The sequence below is a fragment of the Wickerhamomyces ciferrii genome, contig 00198 (genome assembly GCF_000313485.1).
Source record: "Wickerhamomyces ciferrii WGS project CAIF00000000 data, strain NRRL Y-1031 F-60-10, contig 00198, whole genome shotgun sequence".
NCBI classification, from domain to species: Eukaryota; Fungi; Ascomycota; class Saccharomycetes; order Phaffomycetales; family Wickerhamomycetaceae; genus Hansenula; species Hansenula ciferrii.
This window is the reverse complement of record NW_011887542.1, coordinates 1-26,914: the sequence shown is the minus strand read 5'-3', so window position 1 is coordinate 26,914 and position 26,914 is coordinate 1. Positions and strand designations below refer to the sequence as shown.

The 26,914-nt window shown below is 31.3% G+C and overlaps 7 protein-coding genes across 7 annotated transcripts; 6 read left to right on the top strand and 1 right to left on the bottom strand.

Moving 5' to 3' along the window:
• Positions 1-252: 252 nt before the first annotated feature.
• CDC14 (phosphoprotein phosphatase CDC14) lies at positions 253-1,863 on the top strand (the record flags this gene model as incomplete). The annotated part of the gene is made up of 1 exon (XM_011274317.1): positions 253-1,863. One exon carries the CDS (start codon positions 253-255, stop codon positions 1,861-1,863), a length of 1,611 nt encoding a protein of 536 aa, XP_011272619.1.
• A 479-nt stretch (positions 1,864-2,342) lies between these two features.
• MRX18 (17-beta-hydroxysteroid dehydrogenase-like protein) lies at positions 2,343-3,842 on the bottom strand (the record flags this gene model as incomplete). The annotated part of the gene is made up of 1 exon (XM_011274316.1): positions 2,343-3,842. One exon carries the CDS (start codon positions 3,840-3,842, stop codon positions 2,343-2,345), a length of 1,500 nt encoding a protein of 499 aa, XP_011272618.1.
• A 1,489-nt stretch (positions 3,843-5,331) lies between these two features.
• BN7_5065 (uncharacterized protein) lies at positions 5,332-8,376 on the top strand (the record flags this gene model as incomplete). The annotated part of the gene is made up of 1 exon (XM_011274315.1): positions 5,332-8,376. One exon carries the CDS (start codon positions 5,332-5,334, stop codon positions 8,374-8,376), a length of 3,045 nt encoding a protein of 1,014 aa, XP_011272617.1.
• A 399-nt stretch (positions 8,377-8,775) lies between these two features.
• BN7_5064 (fungal specific transcription factor domain-containing protein) lies at positions 8,776-14,787 on the top strand (the record flags this gene model as incomplete). Its single annotated transcript, XM_011274314.1, has 3 exons — positions 8,776-8,784; positions 8,961-11,545; positions 12,201-14,787. 3 exons carry the CDS (start codon positions 8,776-8,778, stop codon positions 14,785-14,787), a joined length of 5,181 nt encoding a protein of 1,726 aa, XP_011272616.1.
• Positions 14,788-15,388: 601 nt separating this feature from the next.
• BN7_5063 (fungal specific transcription factor domain-containing protein) lies at positions 15,389-18,013 on the top strand (the record flags this gene model as incomplete). The annotated part of the gene is made up of 1 exon (XM_011274313.1): positions 15,389-18,013. The coding sequence occupies one exon, from the start codon at positions 15,389-15,391 to the stop codon at positions 18,011-18,013; it is 2,625 nt and encodes an 874-aa protein (XP_011272615.1).
• Positions 18,014-18,418: 405 nt separating this feature from the next.
• Positions 18,419-21,348, top strand: BN7_5062 (Oleate-activated transcription factor 1; the record flags this gene model as incomplete). The annotated part of the gene is made up of 2 exons (XM_011274312.1): positions 18,419-18,532; positions 18,595-21,348. The coding sequence occupies 2 exons, from the start codon at positions 18,419-18,421 to the stop codon at positions 21,346-21,348; spliced, it is 2,868 nt and encodes a 955-aa protein (XP_011272614.1).
• A 597-nt stretch (positions 21,349-21,945) lies between these two features.
• BN7_5061 (fungal specific transcription factor domain-containing protein) lies at positions 21,946-24,811 on the top strand (the record flags this gene model as incomplete). Its single annotated transcript, XM_011274311.1, has 2 exons — positions 21,946-22,009; positions 22,101-24,811. 2 exons carry the CDS (start codon positions 21,946-21,948, stop codon positions 24,809-24,811), a joined length of 2,775 nt encoding a protein of 924 aa, XP_011272613.1.
• Positions 24,812-26,914: the final 2,103 nt, after the last annotated feature.

The window sequence follows — 26,914 nt, the reverse complement described above, 5'->3', positions numbered from 1 at the left end:
CATAGCAACACCACCACCGCCAGTGACCACCACCACCAACACAAGAAAAAGTCAACAGACCTTAACACAAAAACTTGTGTTTTCACATTCGCTTATCATTCATATACCTGGTTTTGTTTCACTTTGTTGATATTACTTTTTTTTTTCAATATACCATATCAACACTTTTGTTTTGGTTTTGAAAATATAGCTAAGATACATATAAACACAACAATATAATTGGCTTCATTTCATATTTTTATTTAATACATCATGCCCAAAAGAGTTAAAGTTGATGCTATAGAATTTTTAAGAGGTCGTATTTACCTTGGTGTTTATGATAATATCCCTCAAGATACTGATGAATTAGTTCATTTCACAATTGAAGATTCTTTACCTTATAATTCATTCAATCTGGATTTTGGTCCTTTACATATTGGTCATCTTTATAGATTTGCTGTTGTACTTCATAATATCTTAAATGAAGATTCAAATCAAGGTAAAGCTATTGTTTTTTATTCTTCAAGTGATTCAAAACAAAGATCTAATGCTGCTTGTTTATTAGCTTGTTATATGATTTTAGTTCAATCTTGGTCTCCTCATCAAGTTTTACAACCTTTATGTCAAATTGATCCACCATTTATGGGATTTAGAGATGCTGGTTATTCTCATGCTGATTTTGAAATTACAATTCAAGATATTGTTTATGGTGTTTGGAGAGCAAAAGAACGTGGATTAATTGATTTGACAAATTTTAATTTAGAAGAATATGAACAATATGAAAGAGTTGATCAAGGTGATTTTAATGTTATTTATAATAATTTTATTGCATTTGCTTCTCCACAACAATCTCCAAAATCTTCAAGTTTAAATCAACCTTTTAAAAAAGTTTTAGAATATTTTGTTAAAAATGATGTTCAAATGGTTGTTCGTTTAAATTCTCATTTATATAATAAGAATGAATTTGAAAAAAAAGGTATTCAACATTTAGATATGATTTTCGATGATGGTACATGTCCAACTATGGATATTGTTAAAGATTTCATTGGTGTTTCAGAAGGTGTTATTAAAAATGGAGGTAAAATTGCAGTTCATTGTAAAGCTGGTTTAGGTAGAACTGGTTGTCTTATTGGTGCTCATTTAATTTATACACATGGGTTCACTGCTAATGAATGTATTGCATATATGAGAATGATTAGACCAGGTATGGTTGTTGGTCCACAACAACATTGGTTATATTTACATCAAAATCAATTTAGAGAATGGAAATTCACAATGGTTTTAGATAATCAACCTTTAGAAAGATTAAATGGTTTTACAACTTTAATAAGTTATGAAGATTTTAAGAAAAAAAAACAATTAGAACAAAATAAAAATTCACCATCAACTCCAACAAGAAGAAAAATTAGTATTGGTACTACTAATTTACACAAGAGTGTTCATAAAGCTGTTCCAATGGAATCACCAGGTCAACCAAGAAAAACTTCACCTCAAAGAGCAAGACATTATAATGTTAATTCAGATGATGAAGATAATTCATATTCTAATAAAGATTTAAATAATGAAGAAGTTGAAGCTGAAATTTATAATTCAAAACAAACCCCAATTAATGATGAAAATAAAGAAAATCCAAATCCAACTGTTCAATATACCAAAACCATTACAACTACTAAAACAACAACAGTTACATCACCACCATCATCTAAAGAATCAATTCAACAACTCCTGCCAAAACAAAGAGGTAGTAATAGAGTTACTTCAGGTGCAAGAGTAAGATCTAAATTAGCAAATCAAACTACTGGTTCATCAATTATTGGTCATGGTGGTGTGAAAAAAAACACTACTTCTAGATCAAGTAGTGGTGTTCAAAAAGCATTAAGATAATGAATTTAAAGATTTATGATGATAATGGACTATTATACAATTTAATACCCCTTTTTTTCATATATACATTTGTAAATTAGATATAAATTAAAAAAAAACACAAGAATCATTCTTTCGTGTGTGAAAGATTTATACCAGTTTTCATTCAACAAAAAAATAACATATAATTCTCTTTCAAAAGATTTTGTTTAGTGTCACGTTATTCAACGTGTATTGTTTTAATATTAGTCATGTTTGTATTCAATTTTAATTTGATATTACATTCAATTATTGTAGTGTATGAGCTTTATAAAGATATTCATATATTCATTTCAATAAAATTACTCCAGCAGATTATTCATACACAGTTAAATAAAAAAAAAACGAAAGGTTAACCAATGCAATACTTCATAATTCATAATAAAATTAATAGCAAACTTTTAATATCAGATATCAATTCATCAATCCAATCCGATATATAACATGAAAATAGATCACAATCATTGGAATGCAACTTGACTAAAGATGGAAATAGCTTTATCAAAACCTTGTTCCCATTCCCAAATGAAATTTGAATTACCTCTATTTTGAATATGTTCAGCTCTTCTAGCACTTTTCCATGCACTTAATCTACCAATCTTGGAACCATTAAATTGACCAAAACTTTGAGAATCTACCCAAGCAGATGTAAATCCTTCTTGATATCTCCAATGTTCATATTTTTCATTTGGATTTTGACCATCCCAATATGATGAATGTTGATTTAATTCATTATTTAAAATACTATTGAATTCATCTTCAGTTGGAACTTTACTTAAACCTGTTGGATGAGCAGGAATTGCACCACTATTAACTGAAGGATAAAATCCCCATTCACCACCATCACCATGTTCAAATTTTAAAGTCCAGAAATAAGTACCTGTACTTGCTCTTTCTGCAAAGATTCTTGATAATTCATTACCATATTGATGAACTAATTGAGCACGATCACCGCTAGTTTTATTCCAAGATTCACCATCTAAAACTAATGAATATTCACCAACAATAATATCAGCAGGACCTGATAAATTTGTTAAAACATCACCATCAAGATCTTTAATAATTTGTTCTGGAGATTTTGCCTTATCAGCATCACTAAAGCAACGATAAACATGATCATCAATAACTAAACCAACAGATTGATTATTTAAATTTTGTTCATTTTCATTAATCCATTTAACATATTGATCTGGCCACCAACCATCAGAAATAATAATTGGAATATTACCATCAATTTGACGAATATGTTTTGTAGCTTTTCTGTAATATTCTTGTTGATTTGATGGATTATTATCAAAATCAATTTCATTAACAATTTGTAAACCAACAACATTTTCTTGATCTTTAAATTCATTTGCAATAAATTCTAAAGCTTGAATTGCAATTTGTTGATAATTTTTATTTGACCAGAATTCTGGTTTATCTAACTTTTGACCACTATGATCACCAGTATTAGCACCACCTGGTACAGCATGTAAATCAACCAAGACACCAATTTCATTATCTTTTGCCTTGTTCACAACATCTTTGATATGATTCCAAGCATTTTTATAAACACCAGCAATTGATGCAAATGGAGTTCCACTTGCAAATGAACCACCATTAACATGCCAGTAACCAATTGGTAATCTAACAGCTTTAACACCTTTACTTTTCAACCAATTCCAATCATCATCGGTGGCAAAACCTGACCAATGAGCTTCTAAATCTTTTTGTGTATTATCAGCACCATTTTGCTTAATATAAGCGGTAATAGCTTCTAATTCAGTACCAGTATTATCAACAAAGAATTTATCAAAGATGAATTTCTCAAGAACGAATTGAGAACCAAAATTAACACCAAAGTTATATCTATTTCTATAGATTGTCTTTTTATCTGGAGCTTGACCTGCTGGGGCTGCTGGTGCAGCTGGAACCAAAGGTTTATCACCTGTGAGCTTCTTTAACTTATCGAATACCATTGTCTATGAGATTGTGTAGTAAGATTGATTGTATATATGACTCTGTTGTTGTTGTTGATGTTGTTGTTCAATTGAGCACGTATATCTTTGTTATTAGCCGCTGTGAACTAAAAGTATAGATCTGAGAATCAGGAAATCACCACGTATTTATATTAAACAATAGAGGAGGGAAATGAGAATCTGCTTGCCGAGCAATGATCAATTGATTTGAATGAGTTTTCAATTTGAGTCCAAAGATGACGTTTTAGTTCTGATCTGATGCACAGCCAAATGGAATTACAATGATTCAATTGATGATTTAGTTTGATTTTACTGGGGAGATCTTGCAAGTTGTGTATTTAGATTGCCATTTGCAATTTGCAATAGATTGCTCGCTTAATTTCAAGATTCCACGTTTTCGCGATGTCATTTGACGTTAATTTCGGTACTACTTTTGGTGTCATGAAAGTAACAATCAATAGAGGTGACTCTTCTCTTGTTGTATTAGAAAAAGGGTCCATGTTCCAGTGGTTTGTATTAGCGTTAGTATAGAGTGAGTATTAAAGCTAGATCGTCCATTTAGGCCAAGCTTGCCGCTAGGGTTGATCTTCTATGAATTTAGTAAATCTGTAATTGAACTAGTGTACTAAGATAATTCGCGGGGATCTTATATTAAGCCTTGAAAGTTGGTATCTTGATGTGGTCTTCAGTATTATAGCTGTCTGTCCAAGAAATAGATTGGTGTGTAATCTGTATTGGTATGGCTTCAGATGAAGGTTTTTCTGGCTTGTTATAATATCAATACAGACGACCTGGATGCAAAACCATCAAGACGCTAAACAATTTGATTTTCAATATGGCACGCGCCATAGCCTTATACAATTAAACTGATATATTCAACAACTTAACTCTATATTCTTAGGATCCTAGCGTAACACTCTGTGAATAACAGCTGAATATATCCCATGAGGAAAAGCTACTTGGCTACCTCTTTGTTTCAAAATTAAGCTTATATTAAATTACAGCAAAATCGCGACCGTTGAATAGAAACAATAAATTTACGATTTCCGGTGCATTCTTCACCTGATATACCCTCGTAACTACCACTGTTTTTTTATTTTTTTCTTCGGGGAGCCCGCATTTAGAGCCAAATTTGTTCAAATCTGTGGAATTTTTTGGTTTACGCAGTGTAGAAATTAAGGAAAGTTTCCTCTTTGGTGGTTTTTCACCGCCTTTTTCCACCCAAAATTTAGGAATAAACTCAAATTTTAATATAATCTTTTGCGTCAAATATAAACATTTCGAATCTTCATATCTCAAAGATCTAAAAGATAAGCTTAATATCAAGATTAGCTCAACTGTTATATTATAGATTTGTTATTTTGTTGGGGGTTCAATCACAACAGTTTTGAGTCCTGACTGTCATCACTTTACTGATATCAAAATATTTTGTTGAAGTTTACGCATCAGATTAATAATTAATTTGGACGTGTATTCATTTTTATTAAAGATGGCTAAAACACAAGACCCTGAAAGATGTGGAACTAAACCCAAAAGACAGCGTAAAGCATTCACCTGTACTTTTTGTAAGGCAAGAAAGATCAAATGTAATAAAGCAAGACCAAGATGTTCAAATTGTGAAAGATTAGGAAGAACGTGTAACTATGAGGTCCCATATTGGGTTAATACTTATGTTCAAAGTTTTAGTGCTGATGATCCAAATGGAACCAATTCAAATGGTCAACAAAGTAATGGGGTTACTCCTCCAAGTTATAATGGGTCAACTGATCCTAATGCTACTGGTGTTTTCAGCGTTAATACTCCATCTGGGCATACTCAAAATATCATTTTAAATTCAACCGGCCAACCTATAACTGATGCACAATTGCAAAATCAACCACCATCTAAAAAATCCTCCCAAGAATCAACACCTCAAGCCCAAATACCAACAGAAGGTGAATCTCAATCCCATTCACTTCCACCACCAGAGAAACTTTCTCAACTACCACCAACTTCAGAATTACCACAGAAGCCAATAACGGATATATTACAAGAACTTGAATTTTGGAAAGCTAAAGCATTATCATCTAATCCAAGAACACCGCGTCAACCATCACTTAAAGGTTCAGTTGCATCAACACCAAGATTTGATCCAAGTGAATTTGGTAGTCATGGTGAAGATTTGATTGATTTCCATGAACAATATGCACAATTTAAAAATTATTTTGGAGGCCATAAACCACTAAGTCCAATGTTTGTCTATAAGGCTGATAACTACATGTCATTGCTATATTGTACAAGATATTTATTGAATTTTGTATCTGAAGAGACATTATCAAAACAAGACCAAACATCATTTGAAGATCAAGCTATAGATCCAATGACTGATTGGGTTTCAATGTTGGGTTCAAGAACTAAAAGTAATAAGTTGAAAGATGAAATTAAACACCTTTTTACTGATCGTGCTGAATTATTTACATCAGACTCATCAGTATCTACAAACTTTAGAGATATTGAGTTTTTGAAAACTAATATTGAATTCATTTTACCAAGAAAGGAAATTTTTGACATGTTATTAAATTTTTATTTCCAATCAATGTGGTATTTAAGACCAATTGTGGATTATGATGAATTTATGAATGAAATTTCAAGAATTGTAATTTTCCAAAATAATTTACCAGAAATTAATATAACAGAAAAAACTGATTTCTTAATATTAGCTCAAATGTTAATTATAATAAGGTATGCCTCAGTTGCTATTTCTATTATAAATCCGAAATATACTTTATCTGAGCAAATATCTCCTTTAAAAGAAGAAATCATTTCAGTTAAGGCCATTACTATTGCACAAAAATGTTTATCAATTTGTGATGTCATTAGAAACACCACATTTCAATCTTTCCAAGCTTTATTGTTATTAAGATTTTATTGTAAAGATTGTCCAGAAGATGGGGATGATTTAAACTTGCAGAAATCACAAGCATTCTTCGGTTTTCTGGTTCAACATGCTTTGAATTTAGGGTTACACAGAGATCCAGCAATTTATGGACAATCTTCAGACATAAAGAATGATAATCTAAGAAGAAATATCTGGCTACTCATTGTTGATTTAGATATGGAATCTTGTATTTTGTCTGGTTCATTAAGTACTATTCCAGCAATATATTTCACAAATGTTAAAAAGCAAACTCTTAATAACCCAGATAATCAATCATCACAATCACAACCACCATCTCCAGAACAAGGTGATCCTCTTTTTCAAGCCGGTCTTGATGAAACTTCAAAAAACTCAACATTACATCAAATTTATCACGGAATCTGTGATTCTATTAATGATCTGACTGAAAAACCAACATTATCCTCTTTGGTTTATAAAATCAGAGAAGCAAGAGTATATGTTGAAAATTATTACAACATAAGCAGTTTCATTTCAACTGAAGGTATTAATGATCCAACTATGAAGAAATCAATTTTCTTCAAGAATCATAAGATTTTAGAAAAAAATATAAATTTATTAAATCTTGAATTGGCCATTTATCAACTTTTATATATTCAATATGAGAATTCCAAGAATGTCAGTAAAGTTGCATTCAAAGCACTTTACAAATCATGTTTGACTTCAGTTTCTCTTGCTACAGATTTGATGAGTGCTTATTTATCAGGTCAATTTGATCAATTTATAGATCATTCATTTTCAGATTTTGCATTGAATCCACTGATCACGGCGTTAACTAATAGAACTTTCAATAGTGTATTCAGTTCCATGTTAAGATCATTACATGGTCGTGAATTATTAATGTGTCATCTATATACACCAGGTTCAAATATTGATACAGATAATTATTTGAGTTTTGTTCAGCCAATTTGTAATATCTGGGAAGCATATTTGAAGATTTATGAAAATACTGTTGGTTCAAAGTATTTGAGTGGGCTTAAATTGATTTGTTCCAGAAGATTTACATTCATGTATCTAAAAGCTGATAGATTTTCATGGATGGATTTGATTATTGATTTTTGTGAAGCTGATATTGAATATGAACGTGATTTAAGCATTTATGAAAGAAAACAAGAAGTTCGTAACATTCTACAGCAAACAACAAGTATGTTTTCAATTTATTCACAATGGTTGCAATTAAGTAAGTCTTATGAAGCAGCAATGAAATTGTTGAAACCAGATGTTAAAAGACGTCATAAGTATTGTTATGCTATTTGCAATTTGAGTCATACAAATCAAACTGCTGAATTTTTTGAAAATGATATCGCTGATATGATTAATGCTGTCAGAACAAATATAAAGTATGTTCCTGATTTACTGAAGTTTGATACATATGTTGGTGATGATCATCCTGATAAAAAGGGTATTCCACCTTCAGAAACTACAGATACTGTATTTGGTACATTAACTCAAGATTCTTCATTCCATGCTCAAATGGCATTTTTAATGAAAGGTACTATTGGTGTTCCTTCAGAGACTGATAACAATAATATAATTGATATTTTTGGACCTACTGTTGAGGTGAAGAAAGAAATGGAAAGACTTTTGACATACTTGTGAAATCCCAGATCCATTAGCTTTTTATACCTACATATATATAGAACAATTATGTATTTTTTCACATATTTTAATGAACCAATGGACTTTCTTATACATATAATTTTCTATACGGTCTTATTTTAATGAATAATGGTTTTATGTTTAATGTTATTTTATAGGCGTTGATGTAATTACAAGATTATGATTCCGACGATAACCGTCCTCGGACGGCTGAAACTGTGACACGGAAACCAAATTTCCTTTTTGGTTCAAGCGCCTAAAACTGTTGATAGAATTGGATAAATATGACACCTTCAACATTGATCATAAATAAACTCGAATTAGGTCTTTGATTCCTTATGATAACCTTAAACACGTCCAGATCTTTCTGATAATGAGCCATTCACTGATCAACAACAAATGATAATGGTACCTGGTAGTTCTAAAATTATACTGGAGAGTCCCGCGTTTAAAACTAAGAGGCAAAGACTAGCTTTTACTTGTGAAGCGTGTCGAAAAAGAAAGATTAAAGTGAGTATATTTCAATTCACTCGATTTATTCAAAAACATTTGTGATCCTAATAATTATTGATTAGTGTGATAAGATTAAACCAAAGTGCTCCACTTGTGCAAGGCTAGGGAAAGAATGCTTGTATGGAACTCCTACGTGGGTCAACACACATTCTGAATGTTTTAAAGTGGTTAACAATGAGAATGGGAATAGACCAAAATCAAAAGAACAACTATTTCAAGAGATTGAGTACTGGAAGACAAAATATGAAGAAGTTGAAAAAACTGAAAAATCTGATGCTTCTGACAAATCATTGGATAATGGTTCGAGATCTAATAGCGTCTATACATCCATATCAGATGTACCACATGAGTCGGATATGATTAATTTCCATGAACCTCAAAATGCAACATATTATCAAGATCAAAATGACGAACAGCTTTTCTCATGGAGTGCTATGAGTGTACACAAGACTAATCACTATATGGAGTTATTTCTTTCGGTTAAATTTCTCTTGCAGTACATGTTAAAAAATGAGATTGATCCCACTTTAGATGATTCATCTAAATGGACGTTACTCTTTGGAGCAAACCTTGAAGATTCACAGGCTATATCTAACATAAAAAGGCTAATACAATACAGAAATGAGCTAGATATTGTTCCAGTGCTCCTGGATGGTGCTGATTTTTCTAAAAGAATGATACCTAATTCTGTTGTAAAGGAAATTCAAAGTCTATTACCCAATAAGCATATATTTTATATGCTTTTAAATCATTTTTTCAATAATATATTTGCGTTAAGGCCCATTGTTGATCAAGGTTTGTTTTTGGATGATGTTCAAAGATTGGTTGAGTTTATTGATTATGACGAAACAGCAAAACTCAAATGTGTGAACACTATGGACATTAGTTTACTAGCTATGCTATTGATTATATTAAGATATGCATTAATTTCAATTTTGGTTGTTGATGATATCGATTTACCTGAAAATCTATTAACTTTGAAGAAAGATCATTGTGTACCTGTACGAGCTGTTTCAGTTGCACAGACATGTCTTACAACATTTGCTTTCGCTCAAAAGAGGACATTACATCAAGTTCAAGCTCTGATATTATTATTATATTATTATAGAGATAGACCTGAAGACTGTTTGGGATCCAGCTTAAGTCAATATCATATGTTACTAGGCCTAGCAAAAGAATCAGCGTTGGCTATGGGCTTACACAAAGATCCAACTTATTATGGTATACCGAGTGAAACACAGCTGGCAAACCTAAGAAGAAGACTTTGGATTTCTATCAACTCTTTAGGCGTGGAAACACAAGTTCTTAATGGCTGGTTGAGAACACTGCTAAGTTCGAGTACGATAAAGGTTAAGGTTCCAGTAATGAGTTTTAAATCACCACTTGATCAAGCAGAAATTGATGAATTAACCCATGATTGTAAACTAGGTGACATTTTCAACTTATTATTTGATCATATAAATAACATTAATGAAAATCCAAAATTAACAACATTGGTTCAATTGTTGAATGAAGCTAGTGATTATGTCGATGAACATTATCCCATATCTAGTCTAAGTGATTTAACAAACCTTGAAGTTGACACACAGTTGTACAAGTCAATTGCATTTAAAAATCAAAAAATATTAGAGAAAACCTTAATTTTGAATTCTATCAAGATTAGATTTTACCAAATAATATGTGGTTACTATGAGGATAATAGATTTGCCAAGCTGGAGGTTTTCAAAGATTTTCACTTCAAGTATATTCAAGTGATTTTTCAAGCGCTAGATATATCAGGAGGGCTCTTGTCAAATTCATTTAGAGCTTATTTAGATCCGCTCAAATCAGGTTTTGCAATTTATCCTTTGGTGACACAACTTTCATACAGAGTAATCAGTGCGCTTCAGGCAACTTTATTGAGTATTTACCATGGTACAGATTTATTGATTTGTCATCTTTATATGTCAAGCTCAGGTGTTGATCGGGATTATTATGAGGAATTGATATCGTTACTATCTAATGCGTTGGATAATCATGTTGAGATACTTCAAAAATCTGTTGGATCCAAAACTTACTCAAGCTTAAAAATTGTTTGTTCATCCAATATCAATAACCATTTATTGAAGTCATATAGGTTTAATTCGCTGACTAGGTTTTGCAACTATTATGATACAATTGATAATGAAGATTTAAATGATGAACAATTTTTACATGAAACAAAGAAAAATCTTTCAGAAAGAGGTAACTCTGCTATTGAGCAAGGAATATTTTCAGCACATACACAATGGTTAAGAATGAGTTCATCTTATAGGGCTGCTCTTAATCCTGAACAACGGGAACATTTCCGATTTTGCAGTTCTGTCGTCAATGTTAGTCATATCAATTTTTTTGCCGAGCTTACAATAGATGAAATTGATAAGATGGTGAACGTTTTCAAACAGACACCAAGCTTTTTTCCGGTTTTAGCTTCTGCATCTTCAGATAGCTCTGTTCGCTTGGAAAATACAGATTTGAGAATTGTTTTAGATACTGTCTTGAAGAAATTTGAAACACAACCAGGTGTTGATTCCTTGATGGACTCGGTATTGAAAGAGGCCAACACTGAGGGAAGTATTCAGAGAGAAGTTACACCTGCAAGTTTGGAAGATCTTGATATCTTATTCCGTACCACTGTGTAGCTTTACTGAAAGTTTAGAGCTTAGAACTTTACACTTAGTAGTATTATATACAAGCTTATCATGAAAGACGTTTATGTATTTGGACCCTTTTTATGCGACTATCCGTAATTTTACGCTATCGACGGGTGAACACTGAAATGGTGTAAAGGTGTAATCATGTTTTCAGTTTTTGAGACCCGAAATTGTTCTGCAAATTGTTTCTTTCAAGTTTCCGCTATATATCGGGATTTGTAAAAGGGGGCCTAGGGATTAAATGAGACTAATACATATTCTATACTAGGGACTAGGGCTTGCACAAGCAGCTTACAAAGTCTTTAGTAATTTTTAATAACGCTCTGGCAGCTCTGGCCGAAAAAAAAAAAGAAACAGTGCTCAGTACTGTAGAAAAATATAAGCTTAAAGTAATAAACAACCTTCTTTGGTTTTCACTGAGTATATAGCAATACTTCTTGTGATAAGTCAAGATGTCTAAGGGCTCTATGATAACATTTGATGGGCCAACCTTCAAGCCCCAGAGACAAAGACTGGCTTTCACCTGTGAGGCGTGTCGAAAGAGAAAGATAAAAGTGAGTTGTTACAGAAAAGCTGATCCTAAGCTAGTTTATCGAAACGATCTTTGAAACTAACATATCGTTTACAAAAGTGTGATAGAATAAAACCAAAATGCTCAACTTGTGCTAGGTTAGGTAAAATCTGCAAATATGAGATCCCACACTGGGTCAATACACATGTTGAAAGTTATACGGTTGTTGATAAAGTTGATGAAGGTCCAAAATCAAGAGAACAACTACATAAAGAGATTGAATTTTGGAAATCAAAAGCAGAAAATCATACTCCTCCAAGTACTCAGCAACTGAATCATATAAGCCCAGAATCATTTAAAGATTCTGTTGGCTCACATGGATCACCATTGACATCTAGCTCTTCAGATCTAATTGATTTACATGAACCTCATAGCTCAACTTATTATCATGAAACAGATTATGAACAACTCTCACCATTAAACCCTTTAAATATTCACAAAACTGATCCTTACATGGAACTATTTTTATGCTCTAAATTCCTTGTTCAAAAAGTATTGAAAAATCAACTTGCAAGTTATTCAAATGATATATCAAAATGGGCACTGGTATTTGGTTCAGCACATCAAGATGAAAACTATTTGAGGAATATCTCAAATTTGATTCACTCAAGAAAGGAAATGATAAACTCAATTCCATTCGTTGGTGCTCTTTTCACTATAGATACCATTTCCGATTACATTGTACGTGAGGCTGAAAGTTTATTACCAGATAAATCCACAGTATATACTCTTTTGGATCAATTTTTTGAAAATATGTGGGCCATGAGACCTGTTGTGGATAAACAATTATTTTTGAATGATCTAGAAAGAATTGTTCAATTTAATAATGATGGGAAAAATGTTAACATCAAACTAGTGAATAGCACCGATGTTACTACTTTAGCAATGCTTTTAATTTTGTTGAGGTATGCATTCATATCAATATCAAATGTGGAAGAAAAAGATCTTCCATCAAAACTGCTTCATATCAAGAGAAATACATATATACCTGTTAAAACTGTCTCTGTTGCATACCTATGTATTTCAGCATTGAGTGCAGGTGAAAAGAGAACATTACATTTAGTTCAAGCTTTGGTTTTGTTGTTGTTTTATTTCAAAGATAGATCTGAAGACTCTGTTAGTTGGAGTTCAAGTCAATATTTCATAATTTTGGGCCTTGTTAAAGAATCTTCAATCGCAATTGGGTTGCATAAAGATCCGATTTATTACGGTATACCGACAGAAGCACATTTAGCAAATCTTAGAAGAAGAATTTGGTTTACAGTAGCCTCTTTAGACACAGAAGCACAACTTTTAGGTGGTTGTTTAAGTACATTACCAATACCAAGTGAAACAAATGTGAATTTCCCAGTAATGAGTTTCAAGACTCCATTAGAGCAAGCTGAAATTGATGAACTCACAAAAGATTCCATATTGTCAGGGATATATAATGGTCTTTGTCATGATGTCAACAATCTCTCCAAGAAACCTGAACTATCATCAATAACAGATCAATTGAATGAGGCCACTTCGTATGTTGAAAAACATTACTTGATATCTAATTTAAGTGATCTTAGATCTTTTGAAGTGGATTCGCAATTATACAAGGCAAATGCTTATAAAAATCATAAAATATTAGAAAAACATTTCACGTTGAGCTCAGTGAAAATAACAGTATTAAAATTAATTTTGGGTCACTATGAAGAAAGTAGATTTGTTAAACTTGAAATTTATAAAGAATTTCTTATGAAATATTCAAAGGAAGTCTTTAGGGCATTAGATATTTCAGGTGGATTATTATCAGATGCATTTGCAACAAATTTGAATCCATTACTATCAAACTTTGCAATTTATCCATTTACAACACATATTAGTTATAAATTAATTAATTCACTTCAAGCAATGTTGATGAATATTTTCCATGGTCAAGATTTAATGATTTGTCACCTTTATACTTCAAGTTCAAATGTTCATAGAGATTATTATGAACAATTTGTTGCAATCATATTTAATATTTTAGATAACTATATTGATACTGTTAAACAATCAGTTGGATCTAAAAATTATGATGCATTAAGAATTGTTAGTGCTGCAAATATCAATAATTATTTCTTAAAAGCACACACATTTTTTGGAACCACAAGATTTTGCAATCATTATGATAATATTGATAGAGCTCGTTGGAGTATGAATGAAGATCAATTCTGGAATGAAGCCAAAGAAGGGATGACTAAAGGTAATTCATCTTTGGAACGTGGTTTGTTTTCAGTTCATACAAGATGGTTAAGATTAAGTTCATCTTATAGAATACCGGTTGCTAAATTTTCGGATAAATATAAGCGTGATGATTCAGGACTTTGTATTTCTGTGGTGAATGCTAGTAAAATTAATCAATTTTCAGAATTGAACAAGGATGAAATTGATACATTGATTGAAATTTTCTCCCAAAAGCCTCAATATTGTCAAACTCTTACAGTATGGACAGCTAGAACGTCCAATGATATAGTTGGTGCAGAATTGGGACAACATTTGAACGCTGTTATGCAAAATTTTGGAACACAACCAGCTATGGACAAATTGATGAATGAAGTATTAAAAGAAGCGAATAACCCTGATCTAGTGCAAAGGGATGTTACTGCTGATAGTTTAGATGCGTTAGATCTTTTGTTCAAATGATATACAACACAATTTAGAAATTATTTACGAATATTAATGACTTTTTACCAATAATCTTATGAATATATTAATTGTAGTGATCTTAAAGACACTTTGACGATGGCAGTCAAATTTTGGCATTTTTCCAAATTTTTTAAAATTATGTGAGAATGGGCGGAGCTAAGACGGGTGTAAACAACTAATTCTTCCTGATAAGTGCCTACATCCAACGTCTAGAAACGCATCAAAAGCTCAAAAAGTTTTATTAAGAGAAACTGAGGTTGGAAAGTTTTGTCTGATCAAAGTTTGAAAGTTTTGATTCAAGTATTTTGCATGGAATCAAGAGCTTTATCGTTCAAAGAGGCAATCAAAATGCCGGAAGTGGAAGAGAAACAGAAGAGAAAAAGACAAAGACTGACTTATACCTGTACATTTTGCAGAAAGAGAAAGATTAAAGTGAGTATGACGTTCATGTGGTTGTTCCTGAGCTCAGTGGTTTGCTAACAATGTTAAATAGTGTGATAAAGCCAAACCAAAATGTTCAAATTGTGTACGATTCAGTAGAGATTGTGAATACGAGTCGCGTTATTGGGTAAATACGAGTGTTGATGATCAGGATTCAATGACTACCGATGTGAACAAATCAAATGATCTGGAATCTAGAAGTAAGAATGACCTCTTTGAAGAGATACAATTTTGGAGATCTAAAGCCATTTCAAATGGATCACCTTCTGGTGCTTCTACATCAAAAACAACAATTCAAGAATTATGCAAATCAACAACTCCCACAAATGGAAATAACACAAACATACCCAATTCACTTGTCTACTCAGATCTGGGGGATCATTCAAATGATATCATCGATTTTTATGAAGGATATGAACCATTAAACTTTAAACATTCAAGTTTGGAAGAACAAAAACCTTTAAATCCAATATCTATCCATAAAGTGGATCATTATATGGCTTTTTTCCTTTGTTATAGATTCATCACACTTAAAATTGTATCTGATAGATTCTCAAAAGTAATCGAGCAAAGTTGGAAATCAAATCATACTGATGGTTATACAAAATGGGCTTTTTTACTTGAAGGTGCTGAAAATAACACAGAAATGAAGAAAATAATTGAACGTGTGGTTAAGGATAGAGTTGATCTATTTCAAACTAATATTTTCCCATTTCAGCATCTTCAAGAATCAAATGATGAATCAATTGAATATTTGATCAGTGAAATTGAAGCTGTTTTACCGGGAAAACTTGTTTTCAATTCTTTATTAGATCATTTTTTCAAATACATATGGGTATTAAGACCTTATATTGATGAAGATATCTTTCTTCAAGATATTCAACGATTAGTGAGTTTCAATAATGAATCATTGAAGGCTAAAGTACGTGTTGAACAGAGACAAGATTTTGCAATTTTAGCAACATTGTTGATTATTTTAAGGTATACATCAGTATCAATTACAATTACAGATGAAACTCATTTATCACGAACTTCAGTCCTCTTAAAGAATCAAATTGTACCTGTGAAAGCTATCACTGTTGCACAAATGTGTGTTTCTATTTATAAAATCGTGAAAAAGACATCATTAGAGATGATACAAGCCTTATTATATTTAAGAGTTTACTTAAAAGATTCACCTGAAGAAGGAGATGGCTTAACTTTAGGTCAATCACAAATGCTTTTCGGTTTTATTGTACAATCAGTCATGATGGTTGGTATGAATAGAGACCCAATGTATCATTTAGGATTTAGTGATATTAAATTGGCAAATACAAGAAGAAGAATATGGCATGCAATTCGCTCATTGGATATCCAAACATCAATTCTTTCTGGTACAGTTGGGGTGTTACCTCCAAAACATTTAACATCTGTAAAATTTCCAGTTATAACACTTGGTGATCCTTTAGAAAGGGCTCAATTAGATGAAATGAAGAAAGAATCCGGTTTAAACGAAATACATGAGGAACTTTGTGATGCTATTAATAATATGGAATCTAAACCAACTTTACTCGAAATTGTATCGATTTTGGATCGTGCAAAAGACTATGTTGAAAATGTTTATCCAATGGCTCCAATGCATCCAATTTCAGGTCTAGACAGTGATTCCCAACTTTACAAGGCTTCCATTTTAAGAAATCATAAAATTTTGGAGAAAAGGTATTTACAATCATGTGTTGAAATCATAATTTATCAATTTTTATTTGTCAAATATGAAAATAATAATAAATTAGATTTGAATTTATTTAAACTTTTCACTAAAAAATGTGTTTCAAGTATCGTTCAAGCTTTAGATCTTTCAGGTGCATATTTGACCGATGCTTTCAAAGCATATTTAGATCCTGCACAATCAAACATTGAATTTTATCCATTGATTTCTTCTGTTTCTTATAGAGCTTGTAATGCTCTTCATGCCATTATGTTAAGATCATATCATGCACAAGAGTTGCTAACCTCACAATTTGGTTTGGCAACGTCAACATTAGGGCTACAGACATATCTAGAGAGATTTATCAAGCTATTAAATGCTATTACTGAGGTGCAATTGAAAGTTTATGAAGATCACATTGGTGTTAAATATCATTTATCATTAAAAGTTGTATGTGCTTCTAAATTTGCATTCAACTCGTTAAAAACGCATAAATTTGCAGTTTTACAGAAATTAATTGCATTCTTAGAGACTGATGATGAAAAACAAGTATCAGAAATCTTTAATAAACCATGTACAAAAGAAGAAATCAAACAAGTTTTCGCAAACAATAAAAGTTGGTATCCAGTTTATACACAATGGATGAATATAAGTAAAGCTAAAGGTGTGGGATCAAGTAATGCTCAACAACAGAACAAGACATTTGGAAACTTGGATTTATCAGACCCTATTGTTAATGTGAACAATACAAATCATATGATCAATTTTAATGAAGGTGATATTTCAGAGCTTATGAGTATTATCTCAAATGGGTTTAGATATTTCGCAACTTCTGCAGATTTAACCGGTTTGAATGACTCAGATACTTCATCAACTGGTAATACTTCAACATCTGAATTTGATAATCTTTATGATCGATTTTCTCATGATCCAATTTTCAATGCACAAATGTCAAATTTTGCCTTACAAAGAAATCCAAGTGGTCAACGTCCAGAATTTGGACAATTGGGTAATGAGTTTATCAATGATTTTTTTAGTCCCGCAATCGATAAGATGGTTGATGTCGAAGATTTCCCTAAGAATTCATTATGGTAGAATTTTTGCAATTTTGTATAGATAATTATTACAATCTATCAATTAACGTTACAACTGTATAAATTTCACCCGATCAGTAATATGAAACGTGATCCATAAGAATTGTCCGTGCAAATTGTAAATTATATGATCTGTATCATCTCACTGAATTTGCTCGAGGTGGTCTTTATCGAAGTTTTGAATATGAAGATTGATATGAACCGCTTTCTGTAAAGACGGGTGAAAGCAACTTAAGCAGTTTTTATTTCCGCACCTGAAATAAAATTCTATAAAGACTAAATGAAATCTCTTACCACCTAGTGGAAATCAAGTATCTTGAAAGTAATTTCTTCTCTTTCATCAACTATATTAAAATAGACATGATCTTGCAAGTTACGCTTTTACCTGTTACAAAGCTTAGTGGTAATGAGTGAACAGTTTGTGATCAATAATGTCGGTGAAGCGCCTAGTGAGAAACCAAAACGCAAAAGACAAAGAACAACATTGACCTGTTTATACTGCAAGAAGAGAAAAATCAAAGTAAGTTTAATTTGAACACATTTTTTAACTTCAGTGATCTGGCGTCTAACATATGCTACTAGTGTGACAAGGCAAAACCAAGGTGTTCCAATTGCCTGAAGTTAGGGCGTGTATGTGAATATGAGAAACCAACTTGGGTGAATACAAGTATCAACCAAGAAGAGGTGAAGACAGATGTTATCGTGGATAAAGGGTATGCTTCAAAGACTAGAGATGAGTTATATCAAGAAATTGAGTATTGGAAGGACCAAGTATTGAACAGTCAGTCAAATGTGAGAAATGGTGATGATGGAAATGATAAACATGACGCTGAAATCAGTGTCACTCTAAGATCAACAGGTTCTGATAGTTTAGATCCGTTCTATGGCTGCGGTTCAGATACTCTTGACTTTTTTAAAATCTATGATAGTTTGGCACTAAAACATTCCAGTCATGAAGAATACAAACCTTTGAACAATATGGTTGTGTATAAACTTGATCCATATCTGTCATTTTTCCTATGCTTTAGATTTATTACTATACAAGTTGCATCTACACCAACTCCACAAACCATGAAACAAAATTGGAAAACAAGACATCCATTTGGTGAGAGTAAATGGTTTTCATTGTTAGATATGGATAATGGTGATTCAAATTTAAAAAATTCAATTCAAAGAATAATGTCCGATAGGTCTGAACTATTTGGTACTAATATATTCCCATTCATGAGCTTTAAGATTACAGATGATGGAAATATTCAATTTTTGATACAAGAAATAAAAGAAATCATACCCACAAAGATTGATATGGATACATTGCTAATATTTTATTTCAACAATATGTGGATATTAAGACCATTTGTTGATGAAAATATGTTTTTTAATGATATTAGAAGAATTATTACATTTGATGATGATGGTCTAAAACCGGAAGTCTCCTTAAGTGAAAGACGTGATTTGGCAGTACTTTCAAGTTTATTGATTATTTTAAGGTATGCATCTAACTCAATATCAATCACAGATGATAAACATTTATCTGTTTTTTTAATACCTTTAAAAGACCGAAGAATCCCTGTCAGAGCAATTACAATAGCACAACTGTGTCTCTCAACATATAAAGTCATGAAAAAAACCACATTGGAAATTGTCCAAGCTACTTTATTTTTAAGATTTTATTTTAAAGAATGCCCTGAAGATGGTGATAGTTTAACATTAGGTCAATCACAAATATTATTTGGATCCTTGGTACAGTCAGCTTTAACAATGGGTTTGAATAGAGATCCAAACTTTCACTCTGCAATAGATGATATAAACATGGTGAATTTGAAAAGAAGATTGTGGTTCATTATCGTGGGTATTGATATTGAAACATCAATATTATCAGGAACTTTGAGTGTTACGCCAGAAAATACCTTAGTTGATGTTCAGTATTCAGATGCTTTAGATCTAGATCCTTTAAACCAGGCTATTTTTGAAGAATTTAGAAAAGAAGCAGAATTACATGATATATATCGGGAAATTTGTTATATGATCAACCGTATGGATATTAAACCAACATTATCATCTTTAATGGCAGTATGTGATAAAGCCAAATTCAAATTGGAAGAACATTACTCGATAATTAGTATGACTCCTATATCAAATATTACTGATTTAAGATCAAATGAATATAGAGTAACCACTTTCAAAAATCATAAAATTTTGGAAAAGAATATAATACATTTTTGTTTTGAAATTGTTATTTATCAATTAATATTCATACACTATGAAGAGGAAAAGTTTTCAAACTTTAAACTATTTAAAAAATTTTATAAATTAACTTTAACAAGTTTAACTAAAGCATTTGATATTTCAGATGCTTATCTTTCTGGTGCTTTCCGGAATTTTATTGATCTAGCACAATTTAATTTTTCATTTTATCCCTTAATTTCTAATTTGTCATATAGATGTGCAAACTGTGTTGCAGCACAATTGGTAAGATCTTTCCATGCACAAGATTTATTGAAATGTCCATTAGTTGGTGTTACAATTAAGGATCAATCTAGAACAAATACAAACGTTGAAGCTCAAGATTATGATAATTTTATTCAAATTTTATGTTCCATGTATGAAAATCATTTAAAACTTTATGAACAAGTTATTGGTACCAAATATCATTTATCATTGAAAATTATATGTTCATGTAAATTTAGCTTTCATTCATTGAAAACACATAAATTTTCTTTATTCAACAGTATAATCAATTTTATGGAATATAATGAAAATAATACATCACAAAGTAAATCAGTCTGGGAACAAACTGAAAGGATTAAAGAAATTAGAAGATCTTTAAATTCAAATACAGATCTTTATTCTATTTATACACAATGGAAGCAAATCACTAAATTGAATAAGAGTGATACAAATCAGCAAGTTCAAAAAATATTAAAAGAACATGGACCAAATTGTAATGCAATAATGAATATCAATCATAAAAACCATTTCATAGATTTAACTAAACAGGATCTTGAAGAATTCACAAATATTTTAGGTGGAGGATTTAGAATTTGTGCTAGTTCAACTTCAAAAATGAATTATAATCATGAATTGAAAGAGTATAGTAATGATGAAAAATTCACTACAAATGCCTCATCTGCTGAAGATCAACTACATATGTTTTATGAATCTTTACGTGAGAATAGATGGAACATTACAACGAATCCAATTATTAATGATAATGATGTTGAAATTGATCAAACAGTTATAGAGAATTTCCATTTAAATGATGATTTGTTGAATGAGTTATTTGGTCCAATAAATGAATCCACCAGTCAATTGAATGGGTTTTTTGGATTCTGATTTATATTATAATTAATGAGTAATGTCCCCTATATCTATCTACTTTTTGTAGTCTAAACTCCATAATAAGCTGTATGAAATGGTATATACCTTATATTTCCGAGGGCTGTTCTGGTCGGAACTCTTCTTTTCAGTTCAATGGAGATAGTACGGTTTTAAAGTCCCAAAGCGCAAAACAACAATAGATTCTAAGTAATCGTCAAATAAATTAACTAGCAAATTTAAAGATGGAATTAAAATTCATTTTGGTTTATATTCCCGTGATTTGACCTCTTAAAATTTAAACTGTACTGCATGTGTCAATTTTCAAATGGGTACAAAATTTGTGAAGTTTATTAACATTTGTACTGTATTTTGATTTGACTACTTCTAGGCTTATACTATAAAGAAAATAGAGCTTATTGATTAAATATTCAAATAAAGCTATTGGATTATCTGTGCTTTCTGGTGTTACTGCTGATATAGTGCTGATTAGTATATTGGTATAATAGAGTGGCTGATCTACTAAACAATAGCTCGTTGATACTTGAAAAAATCAAATCGGTGGCCAAAATTTTGATAATTTGAGTTTAGATCACTAAATCAAACCCTTTAGAAATGTCAGAGAATGAACCAAAAGAGAAAAGAAAGAGACAGAGACTGTCTCTAGTGTGCTTACATTGTAAGAAGAGAAAAATAAAGGTATGTTATCTTGTGATCAGTGTTGTTTTTTTGACTTTACATTTACTAACCTCTTCATAAGTGTGATAAAGGGAAACCAACTTGTTCAAATTGTCAAAGGTTTGGTGTTGAATGTAATTATGAGCTGCCACATTGGGTCAATAGTAGTCTGGAGAAGAAGACAGTGACTACAAGTATCACTTCAAATGATGAATATAAACATAAATCAAGAGAGGAATTACTACATGAAATTGAACAATTGAAAAATAAATTGAATAAATCAAGCCCCAATACCCCAAATGGATCAACAGAAATTAAATCTACACATTCAAATTTTACACAAGTTGATTATTTCACTTCTTCCGTTGATTTGGGACTAAACAATAACGATATAATTGATCTTTATGAATCATATAATACCTTGGCAATGAAACATTCAAGTCATGAAGAACATAAACCTTTAAGCCCCATGGCTATAAGCAAAATGGATCATTACCTTGCATTTTTCATGTGTTACATGTTTGTTTCAATTAAATTAACACCTTCTTCAGTCTCTGATATGTTTAAAGAAACTTGGAAATCAAAGCATTCTGATGGTTCAAGTAAATGGTTATATCTTTTAGATTTAAAAAATAGAGATTCTGAGTTGAAAAATGCAATTGATAGAATCATAGGGGATAGAGCTACTTTATGTCGAATAAATGTGTTCCCATTCTTGAATATGCGTGACTCAAATCAAGATGAAGTTGAAGCATTAACACGATCAATTGAACAAACACTACCAAGTAAATCATTTGCTGAAAATTATTTGGATTTTTTCTTCCATTTTATATGGATTTCTAAACCTTTTATAGATGAAGTTAGTTTCAAAAAAGAAGTTACAAGAATTATAAGTTTTGATGATGAAACCAAAAGACCCAAGATTACATTTAGTCAAAGATCTGATTTTGCTACAATTGCAACTTTGTTAATAATTTTAAGATATTCATCTATTGCAATTGCAGTTATTGATGATGATGAGTTACCAAGTTTTTTAACTTCATTGAAAGAAAATCCAGTTTCTGTTAAGGCAATTACTGTTGCTCGAATGTGCTTATCAATGTACAAAGTTTTGAAAAAAACAACTATTCATGTCATTCAAAGTTTATTATATTTAAGAAGTTATTTTAAGGATTGTCCAGAAGATGGTGATGGTTTAACATTAAGTCAATCTCAATTGTTATTTGGATTTATTGTTCAATCTGCAGTTACAATGGGGCTTCATAGAGATCCTCAAAATTACTCTCAAGTTTCTAATGATATGAATGAAGTTAATTTAAGAAGAAGAATATGGTATTGTATTGAAGAAATGGATAATGAATCGGCGATACTTTCCGGGTCATTGTCAGCTTTACCACATCGTTCCCTAATTGATGTCAAAATACCAACAATCACTTCTATTGATACGGTTGAACATGCTCAAGTTAAAGAAATTGAATTAAGGAGACCTTTATTAGAAATATATGAACAATTGTCCTTTTCAATAAATAATATGCAACAGAAACCAACATTACACAAGATTATTTCCCTTTTAGATCAATCAAGGTCATATGTTGATACACATTATTCTTTAAATTCAATGGAAAGTTTAAAACATTTGAATTGTGGTACAAGAATATTTAGAGCAACAATGTTTACTAATTTAAAACATATTCAAAAGCAATTAATTCAATTATCTTTAGAGATTACAACCTATTATTCATTATGTTTACATTATGAATCTAATTCACATTTAGAAGCTAATTTATACAGACTTTTTTTGAAAAAAACATTATTATCTTGTTCAGCAGCTTTAGATTTATCTGCTTCATATCTTTCAGGTTCATTTAATGAATATTGCACACCAATCCATACAAACTATGGATTATGTCCATTAATTATCACATCATGTTTCAGAGTTATGAATACCTTAATGTCAATATTGTTGAAAGTTTATCATGCACAAGATCTATTGGAGTCAAATTATATCTTCTCCGTTGATTCAAATATAAAACAAAAGGCTTTAGATGATTTTTCAAATGATTTATCCAAAAAATTTGAAAGTGCATTATTTTTAATGAGAAAAAAATTAAGTAAAAAATATTATCAATCTTTAAAAATTCTTGGTTGTTTCCATTATGCTTATATTTTATTGAAAAATGATAAATTTAAAATGATGAATAGAATAATTAAATTTTTAGAATCTGATGAAAAAAGTTCAATTGGTGATGATGTTGTATTAAATGGACCAAGAAGGGATGAAATTAAAAAACATTTTCAAAAAAATAAAAGTTTAATAACTTCTAGTTCTGAATGGATGCAATTAAATAATACGGTAAATTGGATAATGAATAGTAATAATAGTAATTCAAGTGAAGATCCAACTTTTGAAGGTGAAAATGAAACCATAATGAATATTAATAATACCAACTTATTGGCTGATTTTACAGAATCAGAAATCAAGTTTTATACAGATTTACTTAAAACTGAACCTTTGAAATCCTTTTCAATTCCAAATAATGTTGATCCAAAAACATCAACTGAATTATTCAACTCTTCATCATCATCAAATTCAACACCTAATGATTCTAATAACGATATATATCAAAGAGTTTTCAATGAACAAAATATTAATGAAATAACACCTCAAATTTCAAATATGTTTAAAGCTACAAGAAATGGAGGTACACCACAAAATAATGAAAATAATGATGGATTTTTAGGTGATATTTTTGACCGATTGATGGGTACAAATGCAACTGTTGATGATGTATTTACTTTTTAGTTTTTAAAAAGCGCAGGGCGCAAATGTATATAGTTGAAGTTTAATACTAATTATGATTTTTGTTTTGTAAATAAAAAAACAGTTATTGAAATCGATGATCTATAGTCATGAATATAAAAAGTAGTTATTTTATAGATATTTGGAAATTATTGAACGATTATATATCCTCAAACGTGAATATTTATTTTACTCCCTTGTTAGTAGTTACACGTCTAATTACTGTGTATAACGTTTGCTTTTACTTATTTTTGTTGGTGTAGCTCTTAAACTTTCAACAAACACGGCCGAAGGTATGATATATAACAATAAGATTAATACTATAAAATGCATCTCATGGTCTCAATTTTCAAAGTTCAAGCCACTTTCAAGACTCGGTTATAATAAAAAGAACGTCCAAGGACCAAGACTCAAGAGTCAAGACTATATTCAAAGCTGTATCAGTCAGTATCTGCATGTAATTTAATAAATACGTGAATAATTTTGCTTAAAAGATTTCTTTTTATTACCTTATTGAAATTATATGGCTGAATTGGGGCTCAAAGTATCTCTTTTGCACATTTTGATAGCCCCATTTAGTTGAGATGGCTGAATTTGGACCTGAAAATATCCCTTTTGAGCTTCAACCGAGATAGCTTATAAGCACATGTACCGTGAATCGTTTCAAAAGAAGTACGTGGTCTCGACTCTCTAGCGCTTCCACAATAAGATCTAATAGGGACACTTTGTTGATCCTCAAAAAAATAGGTTAAAGTTATAACATTGTATAGTAAACCAAAGATGGTTAAATCAACTAGTTCATCTTCAATCATTGTCTGAAAGGGCAAAAAAAGAAGAGGTGCTCCGCGACGGGGAATTGAACCCCGGTCTACCATGTTCTGTCTTGATTCAAGTTAATGATCTCTCGACAAACGGTGATTCCTTACCTCTATAGACTATCCGCAACTTTCAAAACTTCAGCATTAAAAGAAACTTTCCAAAATAGCTCAAGACACAATATCCCTCTTTAATGACCTCGATCCGGTATATCCACATCAACCACATCTTTACATAATCTGAATCTAGACTCATCATGCCCAAAAAACCTTATTTCAAGATGCGGCTCATTACTTATCCTAATTAGGAAATTCATTAAGTCCCAATCTGGTAATTCGCGGATTCCCGATAAAGATATCTCAGATCCGTGGAACTTTAAAGTTTAGCCCCATTTCACTGAACCTCATCAAAAACTAACGACAAATTTCCCAAATCTGACCTTTTCTGAATTTCCCGTGGATCGAACCAAGGTCCCCAAAGATGAACATCGTGCACAAATCCCATGACCCGCCAGGACAGAGCTACGACTCCATTAAATTTTATGATTTTGAAAAGACCTCTATCTGACAGCGTGATTATGTAATCATAGCTCCCAAAATTTGATCAAAAATAGCGATTTTGACCTCTAATTAACAAAATAATGATTTTAAGCAATTCTTATTAGTCCATTAAGACATAAAAGCTGCTTTAAACTCTCAAATATGATTGAAAAAAAAAGTAAGATGTTGAAAAAAAATTCTCTCGGACGGGGAATTGAACCCCGATCTACCATGAATTGTCTTCGACAAACGGTAATTCTCACCATTAAACTATCCGAGAGCTTCCGAATCCTCCACCCTAAACTATCTGGGATTTTTGAGGATTCCCGCTAAACGATCCGAAGTTTTGTAGCTTCTAACCACTAAACTATCCGACCATTTGATGAGTGTGTATAACCCGGTAAGTTGGGTTAATATAAGATCTTTTAAGTATATATAATGGTAATTATTGTTTTCCTTGGATTGAGATCTTGTTGTTGATTAATATAGTTTAAAAATGTATTATCCAGCAGTTGGTACCAAGGGAATCCACGATATCTGGTTGTTGATGTGGAAGCATCACAGTAAAGTAGAAAATCCAGTTCCCATGCATCATTGTTGATTGTCAAATCCATTGCTTCTTTGGTACGAACACAGAAAGGGACAATAAGAGGAACTTATAAATGCAAGCCGCTAAGCAAACACCATGTGGGGTTTATAAGAATACCAAAGCTGAACGACACCGAAAATCTCTCTTAAATATAGTTAAATT